Source organism: Corapipo altera, unplaced genomic scaffold (assembly GCF_003945725.1).
Source record: "Corapipo altera isolate COAL_440 unplaced genomic scaffold, ASM394572v1 61411, whole genome shotgun sequence".
Lineage (NCBI taxonomy): Eukaryota > Metazoa > Chordata > Aves > Passeriformes > Pipridae > Corapipo > Corapipo altera.
The window spans coordinates 15,549,763-15,561,246 of NW_020884875.1; the positions used below are offsets into that span (position 1 = coordinate 15,549,763).

The window sequence follows — 11,484 nt, forward strand, 5'->3', positions numbered from 1 at the left end:
CCAGTTCTGGTCTGAAATGGCTTTTTGCAGAATAGTGGTCATGGTTCTCCACAGCTTCTGGCTAGCCCCAACTTATGATGCATTCAAGAAATGTGCTTTTATATCCTCATTGTTGCTTCATTTAATGAGTAAATCAACCCATGTCCTTTTTAATTAAGCTGTATTCTGAAATGTGTTTCCTACACCAGTCAGTGTTTGCAAACATATTTTCCAAATAAGAGACACAAGAGTAGCTGCTTTTGTTAAAGTTAGTTATTATATTTTAAAAATTAGGTATATTTAATATAAAAAATTATAGCACTAAAGTGAGAACCACAGGCATCACAATTCTATCATAATATAAGTTAAAGACAGCAATTAATTATTGATCAGTCTGGTAGCTACGTGGAAAAATCCTTGATGGCTGAGTCTCATGTAATCAAGAGTGAGCTATGACAGTGAGCAGAAGTCTGACCTATTTTCACCTGGGAGTGGCAGCATTTTTCTGGCTCACATCTGGCAACTTGGTTTGAAGGAAAGCATAGATATGCGGCCAGATCTTATTGGTTTCTGTTCCAGAAAAGGATTTCAATAACCCTTTTTCCCTAGGGAAGAAAAAGAAGAAACTGTTACAGAAATCAAATTGTTTAATTGTCCCAAGACCTCCACCTCACTCCAAGATTGCCCTGGCAGGAGCGAGCATTTGATTTAACACCAAGAACAGCCATAACATTGGAAATGCAGGCTGGACATTCATTACTCTGTTCCTCAAACAGCAACCTATTTGCCACATCAGTTCACAAAACTGACTGCTGTCTGCAGGGCACTTAACAAGCAAGATAAAGATAAGAATCAATATAGTCATATAGCACATGCTGAACAGCAGTCATCCAAACAACTGTTACTAACACAGGTATTGTAAAGTTGCACCTCAGGGATGTGCATCAGAACAAGCAAGATAACCATTTTATCTATATAGTATGTTATTATCAATAATAACAATAGCTTAGGCCTATGTCTTACTGCAGTCTTTCAGGTATTTTCACTTCAGAAATCTAACAAAATCAGGAATACCACTGTCAACCTAGAAAAACTTCTTTAAAACTTAACCATACCAAAGATGGAGCCTTTAATCCTGGTAGCACATAATGAAGGATGGTGGATATGGAGATAGAGGGAGGATAACTCCTACATGATGTTGTCAGACCATGATTTCTTTGTCTAGGCAAGTTAAGAGTAAAAGTCTACATGGTGACCTGCCATTATCTGTAAATTAGCACTCTGATACCTGCTGCTTTACATCAGTAGAAACTGTGTATCATTTTAGCTCTTAAAAGAACAAGTAATTTTGTTATCACTCCACAATGCAAATGACATGATTCTTAAATAGCTTCTTATTCCCAAACAGTCTTGCTACTGGGCCCGTCACAGTCCTGTTCTTGGAACAGACACTTTTAAATGCTCATTACACAGTTTCTCTATTTGTGTGTTGCTTCTTGACCCCTTGCACTTGTTAGGAGGTTTTCTACTTATACATTCAGAAGACAAAATACTGTTAAGATCTTCCAAAAAAAAGGAACTGTCTCTCTTACCTTACTCACCAGAGCTGTGTTGCTCAGAACAGTACTATGATGTATTGAATAATGCATAGTGCTCTTTATAAAGCTGAATATGGCTGTGGTGACAGCCTATTTTAGTATGCAGGTTCCTGAAAAGGTCCCATACAACAGTGGAAAACACACTCATTCTACTGTGTTGATTCCATTTTGAGGCCAAGAAAGCTGCATGCCTAATCACACCGCAACAGTTCACACACTGTTGCAGAATAAGATATTTTGTAACTGGAAAGATCTGTTCATTGCTATGCTAGTGTGAAATGAGCTTTAGAATGTGGAAGAATAGATTTTACTACTTACCGATAATATTCTAAAACAGGTTTTGTTTGTGCATCATAAGCCTGCAGCCTCCTACTAACCGTCTCTGGCTTGTCATCATCACGCTGAACAAGTGGCTCACCAGTAATATCATCAATGCCCTAATCAGGGTTAAAAGCAAACACTGGAGTATATTTCTTATTTCTGTTTAAGTATGTTTTGTGTAATTTTCTATTTAAATTATGATCAGCTGCCAGTTAGGGTGTAGATTTCTGCTTATAAAGAGAAAGGCAGCTGCTCATATCTTATCTGCAATACAAGTTGTTGACTTTCCAGTAAAACAGTCCGTTGGTTAGAAATATTTTCTCAGTATTGCCAATGAATATTATCACAGTAACTTGACTAATTTGTCCTCTGAAACACTTGTAGAATATGGGGAACACATAGACAAAACCTTCATTACAAGGGAAAACAATATTGTTGGTAATACATTCCTGCATAACAGCAAATAAGAGACCAACTGGACCTTTGTTTGACAATACTAAAATGGGTAAAGGTTTTAATGGGCCCTTGATTTTAGGTTGCAAAATGGAAGAGTTATCATTTGGCAACAGCTGTATAAAAATGGCGTAAAAGCCAGTTGAAGCTTTCCCTACGGAGGTAGAGACCTAATGTCTGAACTATAATCTCTTGTTCCTATGAAGTAAGTAAATGTTTTGCAGGTGTGTTAGATACAACTGTATTTCACTCGTTCAGCTCTATTCCATGGTTTCAATTTATATATTGTAATCTACTATGTTGTGATGTGCCTTCTAACTAGCAAAAGGTAAAGCAGTGCTCCTAGTAGCACAGCTCTGGCAGCTGAAGCCTGCTCTTTGGTAGGTCTGATAATTCTCTGTTGCAGCTTGCCTGTGCTCTTCTGCAATTAAAAATAACCATGATTTTAAACACCTCATTTAAAGCAAAACAAAGGCAATGTTTTCAGTTGCTCAGTTCCAGTGCTTACCTGCTATTTCAAGCTGGCCTCTTTCCCTGCAACACTGAAATCCAAAAAACTACTGAGCCTGCTGTGCTTCTGATATAAGTTATTACAACAGCTTCCAGGTGAAATGTGATGCCACAACAGCTAAGTTATTTAGAATTGCTGATGAAATACAGCTTAAGCTGAGTTGCACTAAAGGAGAATCCTAATTCTTCAAAAACCAAAAATCTTATCTTCAAATTCTGCTTTAGGATATTTCACCTCTTGGATGTATTGAGAAGCTTCCCTGACTTGCAAGTTTCTACATCCAATTTTGCAGTACAGCAGCTCTTCCCTTGAAAATACCCATCCTATTTAAATATAACCACGGGGAAAGCATTAAGTGTGTTCCTCTAACTGATGATTCTGTGTGCTTCCCAGATACAAACAATGACTCCTCTGGAGGACCACAAAGGAAACTACATTTTGGCTTTTACAGGCTGCAAACAGGCTAAGAATATGCCCAGATCCTATGCTAGTCTGTGAGGCAGACAGTGTTCCAGCTTGAGTTTCTACCAGGTCACTAACATTCCCTCAAAGGCAGGGTGTTACCAGAAAGATTCTGTGCTCATAAGAGATGAAATGAGCCCTTTTCTTCTGAGCCACTGTGTTTTGAAACAACATATGCAAACAACATTTTACTGCAACTACCAAATGCAGCATTTATTTAGTGCCACACCAACATATATTGCTTACCTGCACTTTGGGAGGGCTGAATTCAAGATTGTAGACTCTGCCACTGGCAGGGTGGATCCAACGCGCTGTGAGCCGACACTTTATGGTCTCAAATGGCACATCTAGGTCAATCACAGTGTCTACATGACATTCTTTATCCAGGGCTTCTGCCTGAGCAACTGTTCTGGGGAAACCTTTTTAAAGGAAACAACTCCATAAAATTCCAAAAGCAGAATTACCTGGATTCAGTCATTAGAGAAAATAATTGTCAAATAGGGAAAAAAAAAGCATTATCATACTCTAAAGGTTAGAGAGACATCAGATTTCCCACGTATTTTTCAGTGTGTCGTGGCATTTTAACTTAAATGCCTCCCAGCTTTCATTTCCTCATTTCAGTTAATCATCTTCCCAAAAGTGTAACAAATAAATGCAAAAAGACCCCATACTCATATGTACCACATACCACTACGTTGCATAAAAGCACTGTGTATGCACTTGGAACAATAAAAGCTCCAGTGAAAAGCTTCATTCAAGATGTCTGGAATAACTTAGAAACATTTGTGGCATCTCTTATTTCCACAGTTGTGCAAGTCTGGCTTAAGGCGGTGACCAGTACAAACCTGTTTTATTCAGTTGCAGTAAGCCAAATATATTTACCAGAGGCAGCCCAGGATTAATTTTATATAAAGTGTAGCCTTAGAAGGGGTTCTAGAAGTTCTAGGTATCAAACTGTCCTGGGGTATGATGACTGTGAGAACACTCGGGCTGAACAGGAACCTGTCTTTGCACTTAAAAGATACTGCATTTTGCCCCATGACCTCTATAGCTCCCTATTCTGTGCTTTTCAACTATTAGAGAAGAAGGGGTGCAGTAGGAAACAAGGAATAAGAAAATCAAGGTCTCCACAAAGAATTGAAAATGAAAAATAGACCACAAGAATTTTGGTGGTCAAAGCTACTGCAGACCGTGCTATTGCATCATAGATTCACTGGAACAATGCCCCTACTGACAAAGCTCTAGCATAGTCTCATGTAATTTTCATCATACTACACAAGCAAACTTCTCCATAAAGGCAAGTACCAAGAAGCACAAACTTCAGAAACTCTTCTTGAATAACATTTATTGATCAGTCCACTGCCTGAGTAAGGAACAAGCAAAGAACTAGCCTTACAACAGGAAAAAAAAAGTCTAAAGGCTACTGTGTCTGGTCTAAAACATGATAAAAGGAAAGAGCTAATTAACTCAGACAAAGCTCTTGCTTGTGCATTAAGTCTCATGCAGCTGGTTTGCATCACAGTCATCAGCTGCCCTCCTCCTGTTTTTCACACACTCATATTATCTCATGGAAATGCTTCTAAATGTTAAGAGCAGAAGGAGAGCTTCAGGACTACTGTTCTTACTGTTGCCAAGCTAGTTGGCCACCACACATCTCAGTTATGCAGCTGGAAAAGGAGTTTGCTGTGGGACTGAGTAATGAGAAACTCCCTCAACAAATTAAAATGCCTTTACAAAAGCACTTCATTGAAAATAAACCCGTGTTTGCTGCACACAGTGTTTTCTTGATACAGAGAAAAAATCTACAAGATTGAATTATGAAGATTCCAGGAACACAGAGAAAAGTGCCCTAAATTATACCACATATAAATCTAAACAGATTATAACCACAGACACATACGACTTAGACTGCTACGTCTATGATTCTAGAAGCCACCAACCTATCATAAGGCAGTAAATGGCTATTTGGCTAAGTGAGAATACAAGCAGTTCAGCAACTCTAGTTTGAGACAACTGACCTCAGCTCTTTGTTCTGCATTACAGTTATCAAACTAAGGATTTCAGATTAACATTTTTCAACAGAACAGTGTTGTTACTACAAAGCCTACTATGCCAGATCTACCCCGGGTGTAATTCACTGAGTCTCATTCCAAATACTGATGCAGACAAAATTTTTGCTCCAAAAGTTTAAAGGCAGCAGCATGTCAACACGCGACAGAAACTGACTTATTCTCTTATGGTTTCCACACAATCTTTCTGGTAAGAGCTGCCAGTGTGTGCAGCTATGCTGCTACAAATCCAGATCCACAAGGCTGGAACTCTGCATACACAAGCCCTGGAACTAAAGAAAATAACCCTAGTATCTGCAGCTCTTTGCTTTATTGATTAGGTTTCATTGTGCTGTTCACTGTGGAATGAAGCCTAGAGAACAGAACCCAACAGCAAGAGACCTTTTAGAGCACTTAAGCAGTGGTTTTGTTAGTGATTTATTACACACCACACCACTGCAGTACTTTTCCATACTTACCTTGTTACTGCATCACATGCCTACCTTCCTATTTAAATAATTACTCAGCTCCATCCTTCAAAAGTTTTCCATTCCCCAAGGACTTTAACAAGAAAAGTCTTTAAAAAAAGAAACTTCTCAATGAATCAATATCATAAAAACTAACAGAACTGCCAATTTTGAAATTTTACTGGAATATTGAACTACCCTTTTCAACTTGAGTTAAATATCCCTGTAATATTCTGAAGGCAGGATGCACCTAAAGCATCTTTCAGCCAAAAAAAAAACTGGCAGACTAGCTGCTGAAGGTTTCACAAGTGGCAACAAGCGACCAAAATACTCTGAGCTTTCCAGACCAGATTTTCTCTCCATATACAGTGATATCCAATATGCTGACTTACCATCCAACAGCCAGTGGTACTGATCTAGACCTTTTAGCTCAGTCAGCATTAGTTGTGTCATGATGTCATCTGGAATAAGCCGCCCTTGATCAATGTAGGACTTGGCAAGGATTCCAACTTCTGCGAAAGTAAGAGAAGTTTCATTACACTATCTCTGACCTCCAGCAAGTAAAGACCTCCCACAAGCCTGCAAAAAATTTGTTTTGATCAGGATGGCAGAGAAAAATTGTAAACAACACAGACAGTAGGCTTGCTTAAATTAAAAAACCAGATGATCAGGTAGGATCTGACTGTGCAAATGTTTATAAAATTCATTTGATCATTTTGACAGATGGCAACAGTGCAGAATACACCTCTATCCCTGCACCCTCTGAATAAGTTTACTAGTAAGTATTTGAAATATTAAGTTCATAAGACTAAAACTGGGAGAGGCCATTAGGCAAAAGAGTCTTCAAAGTAAGAAATATAAAGGATACAAGTTTATTAATATATCAGCCCTCAGATTTCCTGTAAAAAAAGTTATTTTCTCAGTTAATAACTAACTTAGACCTCACTACGAAGAGAAACATCTTTGGCATTTAAGAGAGTAGTATGCAGTGGGACACGCTTGCCAGATACGTATTTTTATGATTACTAGAGTTACAAGAGGATGTTTATAGATGCTGTAAACTATTTATGGGAGCACACAGACACTAGTATTTTCCCACGGAACTGACTAACCTTTAATACCAGTCATTTAGCCCACTGGCTCACTAAAATTACATCCACGCATCATGGTTCTGGGTATCACACCATGCTCCTACCTGACAGACAGTAGCATGCTGTAGTTCACCCAAATAATGGGTACAGACAGGAAGAAATTCAGTTGTGTCACAGGCACAAAGTCTCCATACCTTTCATTTACAAAACAATTACCCAATTATGTTAAGTCACCCAGAGCAGCAGCTAGACAGGTTTTATTGTGGATCTGCAGAAGCCTTTACTTGCAGCCAATTCAGATCTAGTTACAGAAAACTAAGCAGAAGAGAAAATGAGATGAACTAACATACCAACACAAGATATAACCACTTTCAGCAGAAAGCAGTGAAAAATGCCAGTCCTGTCACTCAATGCATGGAATGTGCAGTAGTACAGAGGCTCTTCTTCAGGTAAGGCAACTGAAAAGTAGTAGATGCAAACAGCAGCTTTGCTAATTACAAAAAAAAACCCAAAACAAAACCAAACCAACCAAACAAAAAAACCACACACACAAAAAAACAAACAATGAAGAGACAATTTCCCCTTATTGGGTATTCACACCTGTAGTCAGGCTTGAAAAGCCTGAAGACCATGAAATAGCCACTGAGTCTGCCTGGGTCTTTTCCCTTCCTTCCTTCTTCAAGGTCGGCAAGTCATACCTCTTACTATTCTAGTGTGCTTTAAACCACGTCCCCTGAAAAAGTAGACTGGGAGGTGGAATAAATCTTCTCCAGATAGTTTAATGCGTACTTGATGCTTAGATCTACTACTGATTTAGGTTACAGCATTGCTCTAGCCACAATGATCTAAAAATATGTGCAAGGCAAGGTTCACAGAGAACAGTTTTAACATACTTTGGAGAGATGATGTGTTTTTGGGCCCAGAGAGGTTCGAACACAGCAAGCTGCAAGGTCCTGTTATTAGACCAACAGAGTTGGAAACATACTGCCTCTTACCTCTCTCTACAGAACTCAGGTAATTTAGAAAGTTACTATTACAGAAGGAAAAAAATAGGCAAAACTACCCTCAGAGTTACATATTAGGACAAAAGGTTTGTACACTAGATCATGGCTTTTTGTTGTTGTTGTTGTTTCCCTGCTGTTGGGAGGGAGATTTTGTGAGGGTTTGTTGGTTTTATTTAGTTCTGGTTTTTTGGGCCTGAAACCACTACAGGCATGGCAATTTTTGGAATTAAAGGCAACACAGGTTTCTTTTCTTTCTAGGTGATAACAGGTATCCACGTTTCATGTTTTTACAAAAGGCTGGCATTTTCAAACCACATTACAGCAAACGAGCTCTAGCCATAATCAGACAATAGTTTCCTTAGCACTAGAGAGGTGGTCACAGACTCTCCACTCTCCAAAGCAGCAGAATGTGGTAATAACTGCAAACTGCTACAGCCACATCTTCAACAGGACTTTTCAACAATGTCCATTTTCACAAGACAGCAAGTGCCAAAATTTGCACTATATAACTATTGTTAATTATACCTAATTTTTCAAGTGTTTTAACTGCCCATCTTAGACATTTCCCAAAGAACAGAGAAATGCTTTTATTATGATTAAAACTCGAATGCTTCGCCTTGACTGAACTTGTCAAAGCTCTCTGAGTTGCCTATCTGTCATTCTCCTATCTTCAGTGTACTACTTATTCCTGCTACCTCATACTTCATCTCAACCCTTTGGAGACCATTTCTGCAACTAGAGACTAACATTCAATGAAATCACAATAGAACTTTATCTGGGTTAATCAGTGAATGAAAAACTCTGTAACAAATTCTGTTAAGTTCTATGTCAGCCAAGTCAGAGAAAACCATCACCACTTACACCCTCAACTGGCAGGTCTCCTCACATTCAGGGTTTTAACATGTCTCTTACATTTTCATTTCACACCTCTGCTCTGCTTCACATTCTGTCATCTGTCCAACCCACCTAGAATTTGCCTATTGACTTCTTTCCACCACTTCATGGCTCCCTCCTTGAATCAAGCAATGCAGTATTTCCTCTTGCAATTTTCTCTTCTTACACATCCTTCAGCTTGATTCTGGTGCTTTATGATCTTGCTTCCAAGACATATTGAAAGAGCACAAAACTTAAAATATTTAGTAAACTCCAAAGCACTTGGTAAAAATAACACATTTCCTTCATTTTCCAAAATGGCCCCACTAGTCTTACACTGAAATGTCATAACAGAACAGTTTTGTGACCCTTGGTAAATAAAAATTTTTGATTGTGCAACCAAACAGAGAGAAATAGCATTAATATGATCAGATATGCCTGCACAGGTGGTGTTTATAGCAAATGCTTAACTTGTGGATATCAAATGTAGTAAAGCTGGTCACTGTGCCAAAGTCATTGTTCTTACTGGGCAAGCAGAATTTGTGTAAAGAGATGTGGAAATCACACCAGAACTGATTTCGCAATGCAGATAATTTTTCAACTTCAAACATGCTTATGAGTTTCCAAAAATAAAGAGACTGCCAGTTACCCAAGGGTAATACTACTGTCATACTCACAGGTGAACGTCATACTCTACAGCTTTAAAGTGCTGGAAATAACAATACTGTTACTTCATCATGTGCAACCTGAAATGGTTCTTACAAGGTTTCTCACCCCACCATGAAGAAAAGCAGGCATGGAAGTCAGGAGGGGACATTTCATCATTGCAAAAATCCACCACAGATAGGAGCTGTGGCATTTCAACAGAGGCCAGAGGTCAAGCTAGGACTACAGAGCAAGAATAACTCACATAATTACCTCATACAAACAGTACTATATGCAAACACAGACCATGCTGCAACCTAAGCATGATATGAACTTGTAAGACAATAATAATAATAATAATAAAAGCATAAGATAAGCAGTTTGAAAATTTTTCCCGTTTGGTTTTGGAAAGCACCGCTACCATTATGCCTGGCTGTCTGGGACAACGCTTTCTAACTTTGGAATAGCTGTTAATAATTCTAGGTGCCTCTACTTCTAGCCATCAAATGGAGATCTGAAAAAGTCTAATTGCCCAGAACTCCTTCTCTTGCCCTGCCTGTTAAAAACTGCATGTTTCCCTTTTAAGATGCTTCCAGCTAGAAAAACTATCAGAGACTTAACAGAGCTGTAAGAACACCTACAAAAGCTACTGTGTGCTTACAAAAAGCACCAAGACCAGGAATCAGTGAGGCGTAACAAAGCAAGGAAAGTGAAATAACCCCAGATAACCCCGTACACCTTCACAAAGAGGATGCCAAATGACAGCTCGTAGAGGACCCGCGGCTGAAGATACGAGGCCTACTTCGGTGGCCCCCGGCCTCCAAAGGCGCTGTGTGAAGGCACCCAGCCCCTGCCTGGGTGAGGGGGGAGCACAGAGCTGGGACTGGGGAACAGCAAACCACCTTCCCGGAGGGAGAAGGGAGGGAAGGAGGCTGGGGAAGGACCGCGTGCGCGGGGCTGTGTCAGGCGGGGCCGCCGCCGGGCTGCGCGGGGACGGTTCCCGCGGAGCGGGGGGGGGAAGAGGGATCGCACCCCCCCCACCCCCGCCGCGTCCCCATTCCCACCTGTCTTCTTTTGCATGTTGTCCCTCAGCAGGTCACCGCTGGAGAGGTGCTTCACGCCGAAGTGTTTGATAATCCGAGCGGAGACGGTGCCTTTCCCGGAGCCCGGCGGCCCCATGATGACGGCGCGCAGCAGCGGCGACACCACCATGCTGCTCCTGCTCTCCTGCCGCTCCGGCCGCCGCTGGGACGGGCAGGGGCGCGGCAGGAGCGGTGCCTTCCCCAGGAGCGCCGCCTCGGACCGGCGGGGAGCCGAGGCCGATCCTCCCAGGGAAAAACAGCGGCGGCTTCTCTGGCTGTCAATCAGGGGCAGGAAGGAAAGATCCTTTACGTAAATGCACGGCGGGAGGGAGGGATAAATAAATAATAATAATAATAATAATAAAAGATAACTAAAGCAAATTGCATTTTAGAAAGTCGCATCAGATCGCATTAAGGCACCACTGTCCGAACTGGACCTGACCAACATCCCCACGCCCCTTTGCCCAGGAGACCCATTTTAGCTGCTCCTGGAGCCCGATGTCACTGCCCCTGCCTGTTTCCACTCTCAGTCACAGAATTACGAAATCATTTACGTTGGAAAACACCTCGAAGGTCACCGAGTCCAACAGCAATCCAACTCTGCCAAGTCCACATGAAACCACGTCCCAGTAATTGACAAATAACGCCTTTAAATATCCCCAGGGACAGTGACACCCCGATTTCCCCGAACTATCACAAGGATTTCCTGGACCTGGGACATGACTCCTTACCTGGCTGTCACCTGATGACTGCTGGGCTGCTGACACGTCCCGTTAATGACCCGACCCTGCCCTGCCCAAGTGCCCTGAGGCTGCGGCTGACTGCTGTGCTCAGCTCTCGGCCCACCCACCCCCACGCCAGCAGCTCTGCTTTTGCTGGTCTCTAACGAAAAAGCTCCAAATGCCTGGCAGCGGGAAGCTGCATTTTTAACGAGCTGCCCCTGAGCTTTG

The 11,484-nt window shown here is 41.1% G+C and overlaps 1 protein-coding gene across 3 annotated transcripts; it reads right to left on the minus strand.

Moving 5' to 3' along the window:
* Nucleotides 1-234: 234 nt before the first annotated feature.
* Nucleotides 235-11,484, minus strand: AK3 (adenylate kinase 3). Of its 3 annotated transcripts, XM_027634510.1 has the most exons (7): nt 11,266-11,484; nt 10,517-10,809; nt 7,281-7,388; nt 6,232-6,351; nt 3,571-3,743; nt 1,896-2,014; nt 235-584 (listed from the first exon to the last, which is right to left on the minus strand). In XM_027634510.1, exons 2-7 carry the CDS (start codon nt 10,662-10,664, stop codon nt 461-463), a joined length of 792 nt encoding a protein of 263 aa, XP_027490311.1. In that variant the 5' UTR covers nt 10,665-10,809; nt 11,266-11,484; the 3' UTR covers nt 235-460. The 3 variants fall into 3 exon arrangements, with proteins under 3 accessions (XP_027490311.1, XP_027490310.1, XP_027490309.1); XM_027634509.1 differs by lacking the exons at nt 10,517-10,809; nt 11,266-11,484 and adding an exon at nt 8,901-9,080; XM_027634508.1 differs by lacking the exons at nt 7,281-7,388; nt 11,266-11,484 and having other exon boundaries at nt 10,517-10,742.

Excerpts from the sequence above, each read along its gene's own strand:
- AK3 (XM_027634510.1), bottom strand. The coding sequence starts at position 10,664 with ATGGTGGTGTCGCCGCTGCTGCGCGCCGTCATCATGGGGCCGCCGGGC. Across the intron at positions 6,352-7,280 it reads AGTGGTTATATCTTGTGTTG|AAGTTGGAATCCTTGCCAAG; the intron begins GTATGTTAGTTC and ends TTACTTTCGCAG. Across the intron at positions 585-1,895 it reads CCTGTTTTAGAATATTATCG|GGAAAAAGGGTTATTGAAAT; the intron begins GTAAGTAGTAAA and ends TTTCTTCCCTAG.